Source organism: Dendrobium catenatum, unplaced genomic scaffold (assembly GCF_001605985.2).
Source record: "Dendrobium catenatum unplaced genomic scaffold, ASM160598v2 fragScaff_scaffold_1644, whole genome shotgun sequence".
In the NCBI taxonomy this organism is placed as follows: Eukaryota; Viridiplantae; Streptophyta; class Magnoliopsida; order Asparagales; family Orchidaceae; genus Dendrobium; species Dendrobium catenatum.
In genome coordinates, this window is record NW_021320106.1 from 1,012,037 (window position 1) to 1,037,035 (window position 24,999).

The 24,999-nt window shown below is 33.6% G+C and overlaps 1 protein-coding gene across 2 annotated transcripts; it reads left to right on the plus strand.

The window, feature by feature from the left end:
• Positions 1-232: 232 nt before the first annotated feature.
• LOC110109494 (3beta-hydroxysteroid-dehydrogenase/decarboxylase) lies at positions 233-13,811 on the plus strand. Of its 2 annotated transcripts, none has more exons than XM_020840585.2 (13): positions 233-571; positions 6,401-6,490; positions 6,678-6,811; positions 6,920-7,090; positions 7,813-7,938; positions 8,001-8,080; positions 11,233-11,431; positions 11,550-11,646; positions 11,734-11,908; positions 12,953-13,109; positions 13,195-13,261; positions 13,388-13,528; positions 13,621-13,811. In XM_020840585.2, the coding sequence occupies exons 1-12, from the start codon at positions 328-330 to the stop codon at positions 13,519-13,521; spliced, it is 1,674 nt and encodes a 557-aa protein (XP_020696244.1). In that variant the 5' UTR covers positions 233-327; the 3' UTR covers positions 13,522-13,528; positions 13,621-13,811. The 2 variants fall into 2 exon arrangements, with proteins under 2 accessions (XP_020696244.1, XP_028557013.1); XM_028701180.1 differs by having other exon boundaries at positions 13,409-13,528.
• The last annotated feature ends 11,188 nt before the right edge of the window (positions 13,812-24,999 follow it).

Genomic DNA, 24,999 nt, shown 5'->3' on the forward strand with positions numbered 1-24,999 from the left:
ATATATTTTATTTTAATATTAATGCATAAAAAAATCGAGAAAATATTTGATATTTTGTATGATATTTAATAAATCTAATAATCTTAATTTGTAATTATTTATAAAATAAAACGAATTATAATATTTATCTGAAGAATTTTATTATCAGAGTTTTATCGCATAAAAATAAGCTCTTTTATGAATATCCAAAATAGCATCAGACATCCGTTAACTTTAAAAAGTCTTTAACAAACGAAAGAAGACAAACCGGACCTTTGATAGGTTTACCTTCCCTAATTATTTTTTTTTGGGGGGTAAATCCTTCCATCTGAACAGCGAGGCGGAAAAATGGCGGCGTTCGGCAGCGCAGGGGAGCGGTGGTGTGCTGTCACCGGCGGTCGAGGATTTGCAGCTCGCCACCTGGTGGAGATGCTACTCCGGTCGCAGGAATGGTGCGTTAGGATTGCCGATCTGGGGCCCTCCATCAACCTCGAGCCCCATGAGGAGACAGGGGTCCTTGGCGACGCCCTCAAGTCCGGAAGAGCTGCCTACGTGTCTGCTGATCTACGCTTGAAGCCTCAAGTCTTTAAAGGTGGCGCCTTCTTCACATTTTATCTATTTATTTCAGTAATTGCAGTTTCTTCTAGGGTTCCGCTTTAACTTTTTTGAGGCAAGTTAATCCTGTTAAATTTTTCTGTTGCGTCTTTGCTTACACATTTTTGGGTTATATCAGATAATTGGAACGCTGCATATGGCTATTTGTTGTGTGATTGAGGATTGAAGGTGAAATAATTGTGTTGTAAACCCGGTCTGTTCATGTCTGATTAGATTTGTGTCTGTAGTAGGTTAAGAGGAATTTCATTGGACCTCAAAGTAGTTAATTTATGATTGAGAAAATTTGAGTCGTTTCTGTTTGTGAGTAAATCATGGAGCACGATACCCTGAACACAATTTGATTGTCAATATCCGAGCGAAACCCTGAAATTGTACTGATACAAGTCATATGTTGCTGCAAATTTCATCTATTAAGCACACATTTTGACGCAAATATCAAATCTCAAAGCATCAAAATATTTTGGGTCACATGCTTCAGAATTTGATTCCGGGATCATCCAAACATCATTTTAAGCAAATTTGTAGATTAGAAAATACGATTTAGCGGATGAATCCAATAATATATGTACACCCCATTATATGCCATAAGCAACTTGCAAGGTGTAGCCCTGTTATTATTATTATTATTATTATTAAATCATGTGGAGAGGGGACGACTAAAATAGTTATGGCATTGTAAGATCTGACTCTTTTAATTTTAACACAAATTTGATTTTTTATTATATTAAAAATTTGAAAAAAGTATTTAAATATTTTTCACCTTTTAGTTAAAAGATTTATGACATACTGGTGCAATTATTAATAAATGTCACAAAACATTGTGCCTCACAGATGTTAGGTGTAGAGGATGACATATAGATGGTGTGACAAATGAGAGAAAAAGAAATATAAATTTTTTATATTTTATCTGTTAATAAATATTATAATGAACTTTTCTTATATTATTTTCTTTGAATAGCAAAGGGAATATGATTTTAAGTATAATAAATGATGGGTGGCTAAGGTTTAGGTGTTGATGTTAGAGTTTTTTTTATTGGATTTATGGATTCTAAGGGAGGGAATAATGCTGAAGGTTGTATGGAGTTTTCTTGATAATTGAATTCCTAAAGATGATAATGCCATCCTTTTCTATAGCAAGCCCAATCGTTTCCCTGCATGCCTTATTCCTTAAAAGACATAATATAAAGATAAAGCCTTATTCCTTAAAAGACATAATATAAAGATAAAGCACAACACGATATATGGAATCTTTTGTTATCTTTTGAATGGACGTCAGGTGGTAAATAATATAACTTCATGGAGGAAATTTTGGAGTGTGGGATATTTTTATAAAAAATTCTCCTTGAATAACTATGATGGTTAAGGATCTATCAGTCTTGATTACTTCTGTGTTGCTAGGACAATAGGTATATAAAGATTTATGAGAAGAGTTGTCCATTTGATCTATAATATTTGAATCAATTATCTAATATCTGAAAAATGGGTATCTCAAATATTTTAAAGGCATGAGAAGAGGATGTAATTTTTTTTTTCGTGCCTTAGAAATAACCCAATTTTCTTCTTCACTTTAAGAGCCTTTAAACCAAATGTGATCACTTTAGATGGTTAATCTATTCTACTAGTACATTGAATCGATGTTTTGCAACTCTTTCATTGGATTTAGATTGTATCATTCAATTCCAAGAGAGCTTGAGACCAAGAGTATGTAGGTATTATTATTTTTATTTGTGGAGAGGAAAACTATTGCTCTATTCACTGGAAAAATATTATAAACAAAAAGAAATGCGACAATGCAACAATGAAGGTTGCAATAATGGTACAAGCTTGTGTCAATGCAACAATGATAACTGTTAGTAGCAATACAACAATGATGGTTGCAATTATAGAAAATAGGGAAAAAAAGAAGAGTGCAAAATGAAAACTGTGGGATTTTGATATTGTAATGATGAAGGTAGCAGTATTAGGAATACAATGAAGACAAAATACGAGGACTCTGATACTATTACAAGAATTTGAAGGAATAGGTTGAGTATTTTATTTCAAGTATTAATATAGTCATACGAGAGTTTATAATTGAACATATATAAATAAAAAATAATAATTTCATAATACTTATAACAATTTATGAATTGATGAGTATGCATAATAATAATTTTAGAATAATTGTAATAATTCAAGAATTGATGAGTAAACAATAGAGATCTCTCCGATCAATGAGGTGGCAACAAAATAAAAAGGAAAGATGGCTGAAGTCTTGGTGAGTGTGGGTACTAAATGGTGAAAATTAGTCATTTTACAATTATAGATTATTCTTTCACAAAATTTTTCATGTCATTGACATAAAGATTAAAAGAAACAAATCAAAAAGAATATTAGGTTTCTCTCAAAGTGTTAAAATTAAAAATATTTTGAAAGATTTAATATGATGCATTCTGCTCCTATATTTGTACACATAATAAAGTATGATAAATTTATTTTGAATCAGTGTCTATAAAATTAACATAGAAAAAGAGAAAATGAAGAATATCTCATATGCTTCTGGTGCGATCAATGTTGAGAAGCTTGATGCATGCTTAGGTTTGTACAAGACTTGATATGGCATTTGTAGTAGTGATATTGGGTGGATACCAAAGTAATGTATGCCTTGATCATTGTGGAGATATGAAAAAAATTATGCGGTATTTGCAAGGAATTAGATATTACATGTTGACCAACAAACATATTGATATTTTGTAAATTGTAGGGTCGTCTAACTATGATTTTGTTTGATATATGGATACAAGAAAGTCTACATTAGGATATATTTTCCTCATGCTAGAGGTGTCATATTTTGGAGAAACATGAGGTTGATATCCAAAATATTAATACCAAACTTACAATAGCTGATAACATGACTATAGGGTTACGATCAAGCAATTTGAAGATCATTTGGATCATATGGGGGTCATATGTCTATGTATGTTTAATACGTTTCTTAAACTATTTGATTTTTTAGAATTAGGACATGTCTTTTTCTTAATGCACATATAAAATATATGCCAAATATATAGTTTAACTTTGAGTAACTTGAAGTTATTTATATTGTATTAAATATTTTATAAATGTTGATGTATTTTGTGAAATTGAAGAAAATATTTAGTTTGTGGAATATGACCACCATAATCCATCGGTTGCAATTTTATTTAAGTGGTAGCTCTGTGGCCATATTGAAAATTAAATTATTACCTGTTGAGTATTTTGATTGTCAAGTAGTTCAAGTGGGAGAATGCATATAATTTTTTGAAAAAAACAATTATTATTTTTAAATGCCTTTTGTTATCCATTTTGAAAACTTTGAAAAATGCTCCATTGATTAGTAACTAACTACTTGATGGAAGGAGTTGGAAAGGTGTTCACTTATATGAAAAAGGCATTTATTAAGTTTATAGGAGTCCCAAGTCTTGCCTATTGTGGTTGTGTGCATATTTACATCAATTGTTCAGTTGTGTTAGATTGCTCTCTGGCGAAGGTTGAAGAACTCGTTTATCTCAAAATTAATCCATGATCGGTGATGTTTCTAAATTAAATCTCTATTTTTTGATCCGTCAAGGGTTACTAAATCTGGGATTTGGGATAGCATTTATTAAATTTAGATTTCTAATGCCTAAAAAAAGTTTGTGGATTTCTGTGCCTAAAGCCTTGGTAGTGGGATACCAACAGTTCCTTAGTGTTCTGACTTTGATGTGAAATACAAATGATGTGAAAACCACTAGGAGTTACTTCAAGAAATTAGAGAGAGAAAATATTAAAGTTTTGCTCCTTTAAATTTAACGCTAACACATAAAAGTGAGTTAGGAATTTAAAATTTTTTAACTTTATTAGGTCCAAAGAAATGCAATTGAAATTAACTAAGACCATTCTTTCAAAGTTCCAGGAGAGTTAAATGCAAAGTACAATTAACAAAAGTCCAACATTTAACAATGAGAATTTCACCACGAGGACAGTCTCACTCACTTATTAGTAGGCTTTTAGCAGAGAAAGAAGAGCCAAATAATGAGAGATATTACCACTACAAAGATGGCGCCGAAGAACTTTGTTGGTGGAGAGGTAGCCGGTGGGGATGGATGTAGTGGGTGGTTTACGAGGCTCCAATCGTAGCTTGAGAACCGTCGGTCGATGATGCTCACAAGAATCGGGACGACTCGATCCAAGTATTCTTCAACTGTGGCGTCGTCTTCAAATCCTAAGTCAAAGCACGGAGATTTTAAGATGTTGATGCTTCCGTCGGCGTTGAACACAAGACCCCATTCAAACTCGGGATCCGCCATTCAACATTGAAGAGAATCGGAGAGAGAGAGGTGTCGTCTTCTCCTCTTCTTGCTGTAATTTCCCAGGAGAGGGAGTGAGGAGGTGGTCGGCCAAAACAGAGAAGGAGGGGGCGGGTGGATGGGATGAGGAAAATTGGGTTAGGAGAGGGGAAGAGGAGAGTTACACAAATCTGAAATTAATTTCAGAATTTGAGTAAATTAGAGGGAAGAAAATTTGAAATTGATTTCAAATTATCAATAGAATTAAGGGGCAATTAATGGGCATTAATGTGGCCCATTAAAGAGGAGGCCGGCGGCTCAAGAGAGAGAAGGAGAGGGCGATTTCAAAAATCTGAAATTTAATTCAGGTTTTGAACGAAATTAGGGGAGGATTAATTTGAAGTTGATTTCAAATTAATGGGGTAATCAATGCCTTAATTGGTGGCATGAATGAGGGCCCATCCATGGTGGCCGGCGGCTTTAAGAGGGAGGGATTTGGTGTGGGAGCAAGTAATTAGTTTTCAAATTGGCACATGAGGTTTAGGAAAGGTTAAAATGAAATCTGTTTGAATTTGAATTTCATCATACTTCGAATGTTAAAAAAAAATTCCTAATTAGGAAATTCCGAAATTGGAAAGTTTGTGAAATTCAAATTTTGAATTTTCAAATTAGAATACGTGGGGAATGGGGGATGAGGCCGGCGGTTGAAAGTCTCACTGTCGGATGGTGGTGGTGGGGTGGCCGACGGTCAAGAGGGAGGCTAGGGCCGGCGGGTTGGGGAAAAGGAAGGGAATCGGATGACGGGGATAGGCCACGAGTCACGGACTCTTCCAATGACTGGTGGGTATTGCGTTTCGCCCTCACCTTGGGCTCTCGTTCTCCTCTCTAGCTCTCCACAAGAAGAAGAATAAGACAAGATAACTAAAATAAATTTTCATTCATAATCTTCATTAAGCTCAAAACAATACATGAGACCACTATATATAGGTCTAAACTCATACAAAGAGAAAATACGAAATTGCCCTCTGGGCTACAATAACAAAGTAACTCCCCACAGGGGTAAAAATGGAAAGACTGCAAATAAAATAAGATAATAATAAAATACATCATGACATCTAAATCAAAAGTAGAGGCGCTGAATCGTGGCCGTCGATCTGTGGTTTCTCCGGCGATAAACATGTCGGTAGCGTCTATCGATGTCCTCATCAGACTTGTTTGTTTTTGTGGAAGGAGTAAAATTTTAGACCTGCACGTTATTCAAAAGCAATATCATACAACCAAGTGGTTGGTGGTCCCGTTATTTTTGTGTCTTTTCTTGAACTGAAGAATTTACTGAATTCTTCCTATTAGAATGTTTTTAGCCAAGTAGTTTAAGCAAGTTTATTGAACATTAAAAATTCCTCCATTTGGAGGACTTTCAAATTTTTTCTTTTGACTGTTTACTACTTCCTCATAAAGAAGTCTATATAAGTTTCATCTAGTTGATTCCTTGTTTGCTAAAATGTACTGTAATTTCGCAGCTTTTGATGGTGTAGAAGCTGTTTTTCATATGGCTGCCCCAGATTCGTCTATTAACAACTTCCAGCTTCATTTTTCAGTTAACGTTGAGGGTAATGTATCTCTACTTTTCCATTCTGTTGAATCATCACTATTATCGCTTACAGAAATTTTCTTAGGTGTTTGATGCATGTTAAATTTGGAAGGGCATATTCAATTGTTCATACTCAATAAAGATCTTTACTGTTTGGACCCATGAATTGATTTTTCTCAACAAATATCTGCTTTGTACAACTGCAGGAACCAAAAATGTTATAGATTCTTGCATAGAATGCAAAGTTAAACGACTGATCTATACTAGTTCTCCTAGTGTTGTCTTTGACGGCATTCATGGAATTTGTAACGGGAAGGAGTCAATGCCATATCCAGTAAAGGTTGCCATAACCTGTACTTTAAATGTTCAAATTAAGTATGCTGGATACATGGTGTTTATCATCTTATGCATTGATGTCTTTGGTTAAGATTAATCTTCTTTTTTCCAGTTCAATGACTCTTATTCAGAGACTAAAGCAGCAGGAGAAAAACTGATAATAAGTGCAAATGGTAAAAATGGGCTTTTGACTTGTTGTATTCGACCTAGTAGCATTTTTGGCCCTGGTGACAGGCTTTTGGTTCCCTCACTTGTTGCTGCTGCAAGAGCTGGAAAATCCAAGGTAATGCAGGCAGACTTTATAATTATTTCATCTCCATGATATTAATTTGTTTTCTGCAGTCTTATGAGTTTTGCAGCTGTACTCAGTATTAGGTTACTGGTAGCTTTTTATACTAAATAGCTCGGTTATTATATGTGGATGTTTGTTCATATTTAAGTATTACTTAAGTATGATCTAGGATGAGATAAACAATCTGTTTGGTTTAATGCTATTTAAATAATATTATTATCTGAATAACAATGCTATTTAGATGGCAATGTTTCAAATGTTTGTATATTTTGTTTTAATATGCATCTTTCTTATAGCACAATTTTGACAAATTAATGGTGATTAAGATTTTTTTTTTGAACTTCTTATACCATTAAGATTTAGGTATTCTAGATGACATCCACTTTGAATGTTATCTAAATCATCCTTTTTATTCATTTATTATTATTATTTTTATATCTAAATCATCCGAATCTTGACTACTGATGTTAATAAGATTACCTTAATGTAAGAGATAACATCAAATCAAACACCATTTATCATAAATAACATTACATTACATCAAAGATAACATTATACCAAGAAACTCCTAATTTTACTCTTTCATGCTATTATATTAATACTTAAGACTCATTTGCATTTCCTTTGGTGTCATCTTGTATTATAGTTTGCTTTTCTACTGGTACTTATGCAGCACGTTTGCAATACACTGACTTTATTTTCATTTTTATCAGTTCATCATTGGTGATGGAAATAACCTGTATGACTTCACGTATGTTGAAAATGTAGCATATGCCCACATATGTGCTGAACGAACTCTAGCAGCAGGTGGTGCAGCTGCAGCCACGGTAGCAGGGCAGGTAATTCATTTTGTTTGTATTTTTTCTTCTTGATTATTTTTTCTCATCTTACCTTCTTGCAGGCATATTTCATTACAAACGTGGAGCCAATAAAATTTTGGGAGTTTATGTCATTGATTCTTGAAGGTCTTGGATATGAAAGGTGAAAATTCTTCCATGCTATTCGTTTATTGTGCTTATTTGTGCAATTTAAAGTTTGCATAAGCTCCACATAATCCTTTAACCATGACTCATCATTCGCCAATGAATAGTTCCTATCCTTTTTTCTTTTTGGAGATTCTGCTACTATACTTCCCCGTAATTCCGTTATATGTGAACATCCTAACAAAACAACACACGTTCCCTTTACAGTGTTTGTTTCGCCCTTACTATGAATCTTTCAGAGTGATTTGTAATTTTTGTATCATGATGTCTCTCGATAATTGCAAAAAATCACTTGTCTTATACTTTTCTATATGCATTTGAAGATCCCAATATGGCAAAGCATCAATTAGGTTTGATTTTCACCTCCCTTGTAAACAAACTATCATCTTCCATCTCTTTTTGACTCTCGTACTAACAAACATGCATACAATGGTGAACATGGATGCTCACATCAAGGGGTATAAGTGTACAGATGTACATCAGTGCATGTTGATCCTTTCTTGATCTCTCTGCCACGATGTGGCTCAGAGGCTTGAATGAATGAGGCGGGAACATATGGTCGGATGAATATTTAAAATTTTGTTCACTAACATTATTAATTTCAAATTATTTCCAACATACTAAAAAAAGCTGGATAAGCTTAGAGAGAATCGCCTTAGATGATTTGGTCACATAAAATGACTTCCTTATGATGATCCGGTTAGGAGAGTAAATGTATTAGATTTGGCCTATGTTAAGAAAGGTAAAGGTAAAAAGAGTTGGTTAGAAAATATTAGAATTTCTAATATTTTTATTAGATTTAAGTGAGAATTTGACTCTTAACCTGACACAATGGAGAAAAAAAAAAGATTCATATAGCCAACCCCACGTAGTGGGATAAAGGCTTGATGATGTTGTTATTGTTGTATACTAAAGAAGCCACTAAACCCCAAATTCATTTTAAGAAAAAATAATATAATTATTGAAAATAAATACCTCTCTCTTATAGTATCTATCTATGGTACACGTTCTCTCTTCTTCTACTCATTTATTTCCTCTAGATGATACCTATATGCATTTATTGAGTGATAGGAGTGAGTTATAGCTCAACTTGATAAGTGTATTATGTTTCTAAATTATAATAACGAGAAGGAATGCTAAAATAATATATGTTGGTCTTACAACAATAAGAATTTCATTTGATGGTTAATTAAAATTTAAATATGTTGTTGCAGCAGGCCTTGAAACATTTGATAGTATTATGAATAAATAGAGTTCATTTAATATCATATCTTTTTTCATAAATTATACAATTGTCGCAGGAGCAACCATCTAAATTTGTAACAATTAAGGTATATCATTTTCCATTTTCTTTTTGCAATTTACACGCGTGGATACATTGCATTCCCTCATGCAAGTGAGGCGAGGCGGGCCTCAACCAAGTTGAGGCGCAAGCCTCATAAAATAACTCGAGGCGTAAGCATTGAGGCATTTTTTACTGGAATTGCGCAAAGGCGGGCCTCAAGGCGAGCCTCATATTGCACAATTTTAAACCATGATAGTACTATAAGGGAGTGTAATTTATCAGTCAACGTGTAAATGTAATCTTTTATCTATATTCAATTCATTCACATATCATTCACAAACTTTATATAGTAAATATGGCGATTAATTGAAATATAACGTGATAACTATCACCTGTTTCAATACGGACAATCATTAAAATGTTATAGATAAATCATGATTAAATTTGCAATAATAACTAATTAAGCAAGTGATGTATTTGATTTAGAAGAAGCAACATTATTACTATAAATTGAAAATAGGAGTACTCACCTAAAGTTTAGATGATTTAATGATTCATCTCTCTCGCCACTTCAACTTCATTTTGACACTTGCAATCATATATAATTACATACAAACATACATACATACGTATATGTATAATTTATGATAATAAAGACGTAAGGAGTGAGGTGAATCATTAAATCCAAGGTTTTGAAAACCGGACCGGATAACGAACCGGTAGGAGGAGAGGTTCTCGGTTCAACCGGTTCGACCGGTCGAACCGGGGTCGAACCGGGGTCGAACCGGATGATGTAATAAATAATAATATCATTAAAAAATATATAAACATAAACAAATGCATAGCTAAATCTCCAATAGAAAACAAACATAAATATGCAAAATAATTGTTCATAATTGTTGATAATTTCATATCAAAACAAACTTCAAATAAAATATGCAAATAAATCTAAAATGTCATGTGGGACTTTCTTGCACGAAGCTATGTTACCTCTGATTCCTGCTAAATGTTGCTTAATCCTATTAATTCCTCCACCTTTATAAGTAATCCCACAATGGAGGCATCTAAATTATTTTTTTCCATCTGGCCCTTTACTTTCAGTACAATGACTCCAAGCTATATCAAGCTTCTCACGCACACTTTGAGTCGAAGTTGTTTGTGGATCCATTTTAGAGTATTGTGCTCGATAGCTAAAAAAAAAAAAAAAAAAAAGAAAGCAAAATGAAAAAAAATTGTGCAGAAATTTCCCATACATTCATCAGTGGATATTACAAACTTAAGTGGATATTTCCCATCAGTGGATATTACAAACTTCATACAAAATTGTGCAGAAATTTCCTTATTTTGTGGAGTCTTAGATCTGTAGATTGTCTGTTTGTGTTTGGGAAGGTTTGGAAATATTTCCCATACATTCATACTATGCAAAATATTATTACCTTGTGAATTCTCTACTCAAATAAATTTAATTCATAAAATTAATATATTAATTATATAATTAAAATCTCATATGAATATTGAATTTATATAACGAAATTTGCTATATATAAATCTCATATAAATATTGAATTTATATAATGAATTTTTATATGTATATATATATATGCACACCATTAATTATTTTTTAATTAATAATGATTATAACATCGTAATCTAACTATCATTTCCTTTAATTAGAATATATTAAATTTTATGAATACAATTAAAATTCAATTGCTTCTAAATTAATTAATTAATTTAATTTAAAATCCAAATTCTAATGCATATGTATATACATAATTAAAGCACAAAACGTATATTAAAGAACTGTCTTAAGTGGAAGAAAGACAATAAATATTTTAATTTCATGGATGTTGTTGAATATGCAGGCCAAGGATAAAAATAGCTGCTTCCCTCATGATGCCAATAGCCCACGTAGTAGAGCTAACATACAAGTTGTTTTCACGGTATGGAATGAGTGTACCACAGCTTACACCTTCCCGAGTTAGACTTCTTTCATGTGAAAGGACTTTCAGCTGCAGCAAAGCTAAAGAACACATTGCTTATGAACCTATTGTTTCACTCAAGGTTTTGCTTGCAGAGCACATTCCATTTGATTCATTTCTCTTATTTTTACAATACAAGGAATTCATGGAAAATTTTTCTGTTTGACTCTCTATTTTCCTTATTTTATTCATGATTGCAGGATGGTCTAAAGAAGACAATAGATTCATACCAACATTTGAGGGCCAAGCAACAGAAGCGAACTTCTAAGGTTTATACCTACCTAGGAAATGAGAGTGGTATGCCTTTTGTGAGTTCAATTCTTAAATTTCTTAGAGTTGAGTTTAATTATTTTGCTGATGGAGATTGGTTGCTTCTTTTTTCAGTTGCAAACACACTACTTTGGAAAGACAAGAAGCAGACGCTAACCACCGTTCTATTCTTGGTTGCTATTTACTATTACTTCTTTGCATCGGGCTATACTTTAATCACCGCGATAGCAAAGCTGCTTTCTATGTTGGCATTATTTCTGTTCGTCCATGGCTTGCTGCCAACAAAAATGTATGGATCTCCCCTTCTTTTTATCGAACCTATGCTTCAGTGATTTTGAAATCATTTGGTGTTTTTCACTTAAAATTTGTCAAAATGTCTTTTTGCTAATGTAGGCCATTTATCTTCATTTTTGACCAAAAAAACACATTCTTTAAGTTTTTTGTCATCTCTAAACTGGCGTGCCCTCCTTACTACCTTTTCACACAGGTGTAGAATCCGTGAAAGGCTTAGAAAGATGGCTGAGATAATTTGAAGATAGCCAGAGCTAAAAGGTTAAACAAGGAAAACACGTCAAAAATGAGGTGTTGGCATTATTGTTTAGTGCAAGTTGTGAAAGGGGTAGACTAAACCTTGTAGAGGCTGTTGAATGGATTTATCTTTGAACTAGAATTGTATAATGCAGTCCTTAATATGACTCTGATTGAAGCCCAACTGCCAAACATCAATTGATTTGGATTAACAACCGATCAAGTAAAGCTTTGATGTGGATGCAGCAGCATTTGATTCTTGGTGTGGCCTTGGCAAGGAGAAGAGGAAACAGTATAGAAGGTAGGGATTAAGAAGGGAAGCGACCGTATTCAACTATGAGAAAGAAAGGATTTAGGAGAAATGGGATTGCAAGAAGAACTGTTATTGGAGAGGTTCATGAGTAAATACATAAGGAGATAAATATTACATAATATTAATAGTTTTTAAACCATATGAGTAACTGGGATAAAGCTGATGAAGATATTAGTGTTGAAACTATATAATGTCTCCAAGAAATTTTATTCAAGGCTTGAATGTAATGAAAGAAAAATACCAAGTCTGAAGTTTTTAAATTGACTTTTGATATAAATAGCAAAACACCACTGACCTTTTCAGTCTCAATATTTTATTTTTTAAACCATTAATTGTGGAAGATCATTCTAACCTTCCATATATGAGATTCATGGAGTATTTGTGCTATTTCCACTAATTAAGTTGCATTTCCTTTTAGTTTTGTTGTTTCGTTTTTAGTTTGCAAACATCTTTAGTTTCATTAATCATGACCAGAAGAAACCTGTGCTGCAGATTGGCCTACAAAATTGAGAAGATGCCACCTTCTTATTTTCAGCTCTCAGAAGAAAAGGCACATCAGTTTGTATCATCAATAAGCTCATCATGGAATTCTTTAGTTGGCATACTGAGATCGCTTTGCAAGGGAAGAGATTGGTCTTTATTTCTCAAGGTTCTTGGATGTCAAGTTGAATTTATACACCATGGTTGTCTGTCTATATTGTTCCTATAACTTTTCTCAATATTAATCTCAACAGGTTTTCATCATCCTACTACTTGTGAGTTTCCTTGGAGCCATTCCCATGCAAAGCTCATACAAAATAGGTCTTACTCATATCTTTTTAATCTATAGGAAACTTAACCCAATCTTTTATCTTTTTGAACTTTATGAAATATCTGTTTATTTTATGGATATATTGAAACTAAAAGAAAATTCTTTGATATTATCAGGATTTCCAGCATTATTCATAGGGTTCTATATGTATGAGAAATGGGAGGAAGAAATTGATGGTGCTTTTGATAAAGCGCGATTAGAGATTTTGAAGCTGAAATCTAATGCTAAAAAGAAATTTGCGAGGCAGTAGTTGGGAGGTAAGCCTTATTATAATATCTTTTCAGGCTGGAGGCTTTGAATCTTTCTACAATATAGTATATAGGATCTGATATATTTAATCATGTACCAGTGAGCCAGTGATGTCTTGAGAAGCTGGAACCCAGCGGAATTACTCAACAAGTATTTCAAATTGGTATCTCCTACCTCTCATCTATTTGTTGTCTATATGTTCTTGCCATTTGTTATTTCAAATGCTTTTATTTGGATTGGATTTAATTTATTATATTTTATTAGTTGAGTTTATATCATTTGAAATTCATATGGATTTTTGAACTCCAAAAACTTTTTGAATGTAATGATTTTTATAGTTTAAAAATGAGAAAAAAATAAATTTTATTTCTTAAATTGTGTTCTCATCCGCCAACAATCAACTATAATCTAATGGTCATCAACAATGAACATGTGACACATTTGACTATAAGCAATTTTATTTGGTAAAAATTTTTAGAATTGTTGGGTTGCAAAAGTTTTTATTTGACCGAGCATAATATTTGATACAAGGCATGAACTTCTATATAATAAGAGAAGTTTGGTGCTATGATCTAAAGTTTTTGATTATTCTCTTTGAATCACAATAAGATCTTGTTAAGATCATCTTTAGGAGATAGGCTATCGCTGGCATCTTAAGCCATCTGGTTAATCTTCCTTTGCCTTAAGATTATGCCACTTTTACTAGTAGATAGAAATAATATTCTCAAAGGTGCATAGGTGTTCAAAGGGATTAGTAATGCCTTTGTGGTCTTTAGCTAGTAAGTTTTGAGCTTTAGTGGGACAAGTTTATTGAGAGTTAGTGGGACAAATTTATTGATAGTGGGTGGCAACTTGAGGAGAAAATATATACTTGGTCTGGATTCCTTTTCCCCTAGTGGGAAGGTAACCATTTTCATGTTTGATGGAGGCTCTAGAAGCTTAGTTAGTGTACTAGGTGGTTTGTACGATAATATGAAAAAAAAAAAAAAAAAAAAAAAAAAAAAAAAGGATGCAATCAATAATTGAACACGTAGTCTTTTATTAAGGTTCAAAAGCATAAAAAAAATGAATAATATTATTTTTTGGACATTTAGGCCAATGAAGATAAATTCACACGCACATCACAAACGTAATATTCGTGCCTAAGACCTCTTTGTTGGTAGTCAAAGTTCTCAACTAACAGATCAAGATGGGTGTGGCAAAATCATAACTTCTAAACTAAAAAGAAAATATTAATTTAACTTTTTGAACCAACAAACATAGTTAAATAATATAATTATAAAAGTTTTTAAATAATCTAGTTATTATGATTAGGCATATTAAATTATGGCACGACATAATTTTAAGGTACCTAATTGATTCGGTCCTTTATCAGTCTCTAGTTCATCAATTGTAATCATTTTTGTAATTTTAGTTGCTCAAGCACTTTTCAATTGCTCATACTTTTATAAAATGTATCCGAAGGTTTTAAATATGGAACTGGGACTCAGAAATGGGAACAATTATTAGGTTTGGAAACTCTACATCCGGATGTTAATAACATGTCGTCACGTGCTCTTACTTTTTACCGTGCGGCCCGACACCCGACTCGGACCGGAACCCGGTATTACTATGTTCACGTATTACTAGGTATTGCTTGACAATAACGAGAAATATTGTTCTGTCAAGACCAATACCTAACAATACCAAGCAATACCGAGCAATACCTAGCAAAACCGGTGTATTGCTCGGTGGTTTTGCTAGGTATTGGTCTTGACATAATGATATTTCTCGTTATTGTCGAGCAATACCTTGGTCTGCACAAATCAGCCAATACATAGCAATCCTGGGTCCGGTCCGGGTTTCGTTGGGTCGCACGGTAAAGAGTAAGAGCACGTGGCACCATTTTACTAGTGTCCGAATGTAGAGCTACGTCAGGACACCGGACCAAATAAAAATTCAAGTTCCAGAAATGGTGGCTGGGACACACAGGACACAAGCAGGAGACGATAGCAGGAATTGTGGAGCTCAAAAGAAACTCTAATTTGCGTATATATCATAGCCCCCTAGCTTGTGCATACATACCAGTAGCGCTAGCCATCTCCACCTTGCAATCCCCCCACTTTCACTTTGTCAAAATCTCTTGCCATCACTCCTCCGTTCTTCATTGAAACCACTTGACATCTTGCACTCGATGCTTTAATTTTTACTAGTAGCCAGTTCTCCATTATTTGATTTGCTAAAATTCCTTGATTTTAATTCTTAATACAATGCACTCATTATTTCTTCAGGGAATTTGAAGGTAAGGCAAGAAAAAAAGGTTTTAGGAATTTCTGGTTGGGAGGGTGAGGTGAGGATTTTCAGAATTTGACAATGTGGAAGAGGAGGAATTATTACGTGCGGTCGCCGGACGGTTCAAATGCAAATCAGGATGCGCCACGTCATCTTGGTACACAGTAAATGACGACGTGGACCATGTGGTGCGTCCTATTCCGCCTCTAGACAACATTCAGTGATCGCACATAATAATTTCACGTGGATGAGGGAGGAGATGAGAATGAAGGGGATAACATGAAGGTTTTGAGTTAGGGGTTTCGGAATTTGGGTCTGGAAGGATTTAGATAGCTTCTTTATTAATTTATTAATCTTTAAATTATTTTTATTGGTAAATAAATAATATAATTTATATATTTGAATTAGTTTATATGAAATGATATTTGCACATAATTAAACATTACAAATATGTTAATATTAATACAAATTATATGATTGATAACTAATGTTAAAATATGATTGATGTTAACTTATAATTACGATGACATATTTTTCCAATAAAATATATAATAATAAAAGATTTTTTTTTTCAAAATTTAGGACTGTCGAGCACACCCTCAAATAATTATTAGGTCCGGATACCGGACGTAGCTCTACATCCGGAGGTCAATAACATGTCGCCACGTGCTATTACTCTTTACTGCGCGGCCCGACAACCTGACCGGAATCGGAACCTGGTATTACTATGTTTGTGTATTACTAGGTATTGCTCGGTATTGTTAGGTATTGCTAGGTATTGCTTGACAATAATGAGAAATACTGCTCTGTCAAGATCAATACCGAGCAATACCGAATAATACCCCTCGGTATTGTTAGGTATTTGTCTTGATAGAATGATATTTCTCGTTATTGCCGAGCAATATGCAATACCTAGCAATGCCCCGTTATGCACAAATCAGCCAATACATAGCAATACCGGGTCCGATCCGGGTCGGATCGTTGGGCCGCGCGGTAAAGAGTAAGAGCACGTGACACCATTTTACTGACGTCCGAACGTAGAGCTACGTCGTATCATTTTACTGACGTCCGAACGTCGAGCTATGTCAGGACACCAGTCCTAATAAAAATTCCCCTCGGAAGGCCCTATTATACCACCACCTGCAACATTTTTTTCTACTTTTAGACCGTCTTCTCTACTTCAAGCAACTTGATGTCCTTTTTTTTTGGGGAAAATTTTGGGCAAAGCCCGTATATTAACTCAAAATAAAGATACATAACAAAGCAAAATTACAAAATTGGCTATATAAAAAATAAGTCAAGCTACAATAGCTTCAAAAAGGATAAAAGCCTATGAAAATACACGTGTGTATACCCGAAAAAGCTCCAACTGTAGACCAAAAAAGACTCCCATGCCCGGATTACCTGGACTCAGGAATAGATAAAAAGAAGAAAGCAGATCGATCACATCCCTGGTTGCCCAAAGATGCCTTCAGGCCGTCCAAGGGATGAGAGGGGAGTTTCATCATTGTCCAGGAAGGCATATCCGCAATTTCACGAGGCAACAACGAAGCAGCGGCAACTGGATTAGAACAGCCTACATCCTGTCCAAGAAGGTTATAGCATTTTCCCCGGTCATAATCCTCTCAGACAAAGTTCTTTTAATACATAGCTGTAAAGAAGTGTGACATTGCAGCTTGTTCCCAAAAGTCATATTATTCCTCTCTTTCCATATATAATAGATCACCGATGATACCGCCAATTTGTAAAAATTGATCATCTCAGATTTTTCATTATAATGTCCATTCAACCAATCATAAACTTGCAAAATATTAGGTCTGAACAGAAAATTATCCATACCAGGAATGATGCTGGTCAAAATGGAGAAAGAGTAAGAACATTTAAAGTATAAATGAGATACCGTTTCATCATGAATGTGACAAAGGCATCAAGTGCTAGGAACAAACACATTCCTGATACGTAAAGCATCCGCAGTTTTGAGACCCCCCATAATTGCAAGCCAAGCGTATACAGAGAATTTTAGAGCCTTTCTTTTGTGCCAAATCATTTTATACCAGAATACATATCAATCCCGGGTCCGGTCCGGGTCGGATCGTCGGGCCGCGCGGTAAAGAGTAAGAGCACGTTGCACCATTTTAATGGCGTCCGAACGTAGAGCTACGTCCCACCATTTTACTGATGTCCGAACGTAAAGCTACGTCAGGACATCTGTCCTAATAAAAATTCCCCTCTGAAGGCCCTATTATACCACCACCTGGAACATTTTTTTCTACTTTTAGAGCGTCTTCTCTATTTCAAGCAACTTGAGGTCCTTTTTGGTGGATCTCAAACTTATTCATACACACTGGCAGAGTTATGCACATGGGTCCCCCCCTGGCCCATTAAAATTGTATAAAAATAAAACCCAACAACAATATTTTTTAAAAATTGAGCCATAGAGCTTTTTCGGGCTTAAGCTTTTACTTTTTTTTTAATACTTAAATCATAATTAAATTCGACATTAATTCCATAAATTTCTTATCTTAATCTGAAATTTGTCACTATTTATATAATAAGACAAATAGAATATATAATTTATTAATTTATTAATAAATAAATATTAATATTCTTGTAAGATCAAAATATTATTTTACTACGAAATATTAAATAAAAAAATCAAAAGAAATAACCTAAAAATGATTGATAAAAATTATCAATTTATGTTCCCACCACTAATAAATATTTATGGCTCTACCCCATGATCATATAAACTCATCTCTCATATAATTATCCTTTTTGTCTTTTTAAAAAGAGAGTTGTCATTGGCACAAACTCAATTTAGCACTCTATCTTATATTTCAAGGTCATAACTTATTAGGTTTTGTTTATAACAGTTTTCTTGCTGTTTTCAAAAGCAGCTTTCTAGCATAAAGATTTATATTTTAAAATTTTTTGTACGAAAAAGCTATTTTAGAAAACAGTAAGAAAATTGTCCCAAATGAAGCCTTAAGCTTCAACAGTCCTCCTCCAACTCCATTGACACCATAAGCACTCGATCCTTACAATCTCAATCCAGCCCCTCAACACAATATTTTGTTATTCTTCAAGCAAATCGGTTATAGATTTAGGCTTCGTTTGGGACGGCTTTGTTATTGCTTCATAAAGCAGCTTTTTAGTTTAAAATTTTTAATTTTTCTACTAAAGAACTGCTCTAAGAAGTAGCAAGAAAGCCGTCCCAAACGAAGCCTTAATCGTTAAATGAGTAAAAAGAAAAGAAGTTTGTTTGATTTATCAACTCATATGCTGATCAGTGACACTTACTGCAAATACAATCCAAAACCTCCTAAGGTGTGTGCATTACTAAATGTTAAATCCCTCAACATAACAATTCCACCACTTAATTTCTTTGAAATAAGATCAATTCTCATCTTGCAACCTTGCCTACCCCTCGGTACAATCATACTATCATCTACATGCTTTTTCTTTATCTTCAAAAGAGACGATCCCTACAAAGGTTTCTTTGGAAAAGCTTGGGTTAGGCCAACGAAGACAGACTCATACACACAATACATACATAAGATTCAAACTCAAGATCTCTTGATTAGTAGACTAAGGCTTCGTTTGGGACGGCTTTTTCATTGCTTTCCAAAACGGAGTTTTAGTACAAAAATAAAAAAAATTTGTACTAAAACTCCGTTTTAAAAAGTAATAGAAAAGCCGTCCCAAACAAAGCCTAAGCTCCCAACTAATAGACTAAAGTGAGCTGTATTTGATAGAAAAAAAGTTGATAAACACTTTTGACTTTTCTGCCTTGGGTGAAGGATATTTCGTTCACTGAGACATTTAATGCTACTGTTTTGTTGTAAATATGAAATTTAAGAAAATTAATTGAAATCAATTTACCAAAATTTATGAAAGTTATAGATCAGTAAGTACTCTTTGCAATGATCCAATGGCATCGAGAACTCGTCGGCTTGAACACATAATAAAATTATCTATGACAATAATACAACTGAAAATTTACTGACCAATAATCACATTTAAAAAAAAAAGTTTTATTAAGAAAATTATTTTATAAATAATTCAGATTTTTTTTTTTGGGAAATGATCTAAACATTGAGGAGACAATGTACATAAAAGTTTTGATCAATTTTGATGGATTTATAAATTGCAAAATAATTCTCAAATTTTTAATCAATTAAGGCTTCATTTTAGGATAACTTTCTTACTACTTAAAACAACTTTTTAGTCTACAAATTTTTTTAACTAAAATTTTTTTGTCTTAGAAAGCTGCTTTAGAAATCAATAAAAAAGCTATCCCAAATGAAGCCTACGTACAAGAACAACATCAAACCTTTTATCCCACTACGTGGGGTCGGCATGAATCTTTTTTCTCCATTTTGTCCTGTTAAGTGTCAAATTCTCATTTAAGTCTAATAAAGAAAGATGATTTCCAATATTTTTTACCAACTCTTTTTAGATCTTCTTCGCCTTCTTTAACATAAGCCAAATCTAATACATCTACTTAACCGGATCATCGGAAGGCTGCCGTTTTATGTGACCAAATCATCTAAGGCGACTCTCTCTAATCTTATCTTCTATTGGAGCTACTCCAACCTTTTCACATATATGCTCATTTTATACCTTGTCTTTAAGAATAAAACCACTCATCCACCTAAACATCTTTATCTTTGCAACACTTAACTTAATATTATGCTTCTCTGTTAATTACCAACTTTTTGCACCATAAAGCATTGCAAGTCTCACTACCATCTTATAAAATTTTCCTTAAGTTTGAGGAGGACTTTTCTATTACACAACAAGCTCGATGCATTCCTCCACTTCAACTATCCAACTTGAATTCTAAATCTTTTTTACCATCACTCTAAATTATGAACCCAAGATATCTAAAACATGTACTCTTATTAATGACTTGATCGTCCAAAGTCACAATCCCCCACTAGATCTATTACTATTAAAATTATACTCAATATATTCACTTTTAGATCAACTCAAACGAAAACTTTTAGACTCTAAGGTTGATCTCAATAAATCAAGTTTGCCTTCAACTCCCTCTCTAGTTTTATCAACAAGAAGAATATCATCAGCAAAAAACATAAATTAGGGTACAAAACCTCTCGCAAATGTCTACTAAGAACATCCATGGCAAAAGCAAAAATATATGGGCTGAAGGCTGATCCTTGATGTAATCCAACTGAAATAGGAAAATACTTGGTCAAACCATCTTGTGTTTGAACACAAGTAACAACTCATGCATAAATATATTTAATGACTTGAATATAAACATTATTAACCTCTTTCTTTTCTAGAACTCTCCATAACACTTATCTTGAAACTTTATCGTTTGTTTTTTTTTCTAATTGAATAAATATCATATGTAAATCCTCCTTATTTTCTCTATACTTCTCCATCAAACTTCTCAATAAATGAATAGCTTCCATAGTAGATTTACACGACATGAATCCAAAATTGATTTGAGAAACATTAGTGTCACGCTGCAACCTATGCTTCATAACTCTCTTCCATAATTCTAAAGTATGGCACATTAACTTAATTCATCTATAATTTGCACAATCTTGTGCATCACCTTTATTCTTAAATATAGAAATCAACACACTCATTCTCCATTCATGCGACATCTTTTTAGTCTTCAAAATAGTATTAAAATTTTTTGTAAGCAAGAAATACCTTCATCTTCTAAGCATTTCCACATCTCTATTGGAATATCATTAGGTTCAATAGTTTTTCTACACTTCATTTTCTTCAAAGCCTCCCTAACTTTGATTTTACTAATACCCGATAAAAAACAATTGTTTTTATTTTCATTTAAGGTGCTAAGGACACTAAAGTCAATCATATTTTTATAATCGTCATTGAAAAATTTAGCAAAATATCGCATCCATCTTTGTTGAATTTCCTCTTCTAATAGAAGCACTTTTTGATCTTCATCCTTAATGCACTTCATATGAACTAAATCCTTACTACTACCTCTTTATTTGGCTAACTTATATATATATATATATATATTTCACCCTCATTAGTATTCAATTTATTATATTAATCATTAAAGCTAATATATTTGCATCACATATTACTTTCTTATACTTCTTATGAGCCTAAGTGAATGATTAAAAAGTCATGATTTTTGAATCTACTCAATTAAATGTCAAAATTTTGGCTTGAAAAAAACAATATTCAAGGCTTGAATTAACAATTCACCTCTTCTTGTGTCACTCAGTGCAATTTTCTTCCGAAATTCATGCTCTAGCAACATCGATAAACAGTAATCTGCAGCAGCCTTCAACCAGCCACCTTTAGATTCTAGACAGGAGAATAGTTAAATGAGAAAACCCAGCACCAAGATGCAAGAGGAAAAAATCCAACAAAAATAATAGGGAAATGTGAATCTAGGCTTGAAGCCCCTGCTGTTGTCCTTTCTCCTGAACAGCTCATAGATTACTTGAGTGGAAGAGAGGTAGAAGGGAAAAGAAAAACATTAAAAAAAGATGGGATTATAATCAGAATAGTGTTCTACATTCATAAACAAATGCCTTTGGGATTTATAGAATGTTATATAATAAAAACCAAGAAAGTTAATAACTAACCTACAATTTTTAAGCATTGAAGCCTATTAGGTTAGTTATAAACAAGCAAACATGAATAATTTGATTTAAAATCATACTAACAACCTTTATCTTGGTTTTGATATCAAACTTACTCATATAGGAACTATATTCAACATCTCCGCGTGTATATTCTTTTGTTCGGAAATATAAAGAATGGGTTTTACGGTAGTATAGATAAGCTCTAATTAGAAAGTGTAAGAAATCTATATTTTACCGTACTATCTAACTATGATGTTTGAGTATTCAATGGTTTGAATCAGCTACGCTTTCACTGCCTACTTCTATCTAATTCTCTTGAGAATTGCAAACAAATTTTGGTTCCAAGACATGATGGAGAATAATGACTTCTCATCAGTTAGGCGAATGCGATCAATGGCACATGAATTCATAAGCGTATGCTTCTTTGATAGATTTATATAATCATCATCCATATAATTCTTATTATTTTATGACCTTTTTTCTAAACCCTACTAATAACAAATTGTTGCGGATCTATGATTTATGATTTTGATGATAGCAAAGATTCATTATTTCTCTGCGATTGCCTTTTGTGCTAATGTTTCAGGTCCACACGATCAGACTGCAATTTGGAATAAGCTCAAGATTGGGTAGACTAGGTCTGTGTCAGTTTGTAATCTTTTTCCTTTCTTGAGTCTGTTATATTTGGTGTGGCATCTGATGATTTGTAACTTGGAAGATTTCCTGTTGTTCCCTATAAGATTTCTATTTTTGCTAATATCAACCGGAACGATATTTATATCGTCCTGGACGATATGTCCAAAATAAGAAATCCTAATTAGGGCATCCTCATTAAGGCAGCCGTCATTGATATCAGCCAGGACGATAGTCTTAATTCAGAAAGAATCAACCGCCATAATCAGTTTATGAATTCTTTGTTTTAAGAAATCGGTCAGGACGATATTTATATCGTCTAGGACGATCTAACTCAATTATGCCTAAATTGATCTGGTATCTTTGGAAAGCATTAATGGTTGATTGATACGATCACATCGACCGGGATGATCTCTTGATCGGCCGGGACGATGTCCTGGACGATCTACATTGGACAGCTCGAATTCAGGGCGATGATCAGGACGATTGAAATCGCTTTTAAACTAATCGGCCTGGACAATCGTGATATCGGCCAGGACGATGTAACCAATTTTCTTCCGATCGTCCCAAATCGTCCCGGGCTGATGAGCTGAATTTGTACTGATCGGCCAGGACGATATTCCTATCGTCCTAGACGATAATGTCGGCAGCTTGCATTAATGAGCTCATTTTTAGCTCTTCTATTTAAGCTTTGTCAAGGCACTTATTATGTGTCTTTGGGGGAAACTTGAAGAGAGAGCTTGAAAGAGAGAGAGGAAATGGTGGAGTTTGAGAGATAGAAGATCCTGTGAGGGGGAGGAACTTAAGGGAGTGTGGTGGGGGATCCACACGGTTGCTCCGGCGAACTCGCACCTTAGTACCATCGGATTCAAGGCTTGTCTCGAGGTAAGTTCACCAAAGAAGAAGATCTCCGGTGTGTTCTTTTCTTATTATCGCTTCCGCATTTATTTTAATTTCTGCACTTTGTTTGTGGTGATTTTGGATTTAGATTTATCTTTGGTTTTAAAATTTTCCAATTCACCTATCTCTTGGTTAGCTTGAGCCAGTTCTACAAGGCTTAACATTCTTAACGAACTTTCAAGTGGTATCAGAGCAAGTTTTTATAAAATAAGTTTTTAAAAGGTTTTGAATTTCAATCCATGGCTAATTTTTCAAATCGTAATGTTGCGGAAGGATATTCAATCACCAGACCACCTCCTTTATTTGAAAATATGTCATTTGATTTTTGGAAAACTCGCATGTCTATTTTCTTGCAATCTATTGATTTTCGCATGTGGCATATGATTTTAACTTGTTATTCATCACCGTCACGTATTGTTAATGGAGTTAAAACTGATATTCCTTTTAATTAATGGAATAGGGAAGAACAAGTAAATGCTCAATTGAATGCAAAATCTTTAAACTGGTTTTTCTGTGCTTTAAATTCTGATGATTTCGTGTTAGTATCCATGTGCACTACAGGTAAGAAAGTTTGGGATAAATTGCACACCATATACGAAGGCACTAGTGAAATCAAGCAATCCAAGTTGAATTTGTTAATGCATGATCTTGAATTATTTTCCATGAAACCTTTTGAAACGAACTTAGACATGTATACCATATTCATTCAAATTATAAACTCATTACATGCTTTAGAAAAAGATTTTTCAAATTTTGAAAAAGTCAATAAAATTCTTCATTATTTACTTGAAAAATTTGATGCCAAAGTTGTTGCTATTTGTGAATCAAAAAATTTGAATGATTATTCTATTGATAATTTGATTGGCTCACTCATTGCCTACGAGCAAAATTTGGGTCAAAGACTTTTAGATGCAGGTGAAACTATTGTTCTAAAAGCTGGAGATACAGAAAGAGATAGCCTAGTTGGTGACGAAGGCAATGACGTGTCAAGCAAATCACAAAGCTCACATAAGCATAAGCAAAAGTGGAAAAAAGGTAAAAGTGGTAAGTATGTCCATATTTCTTCTAAC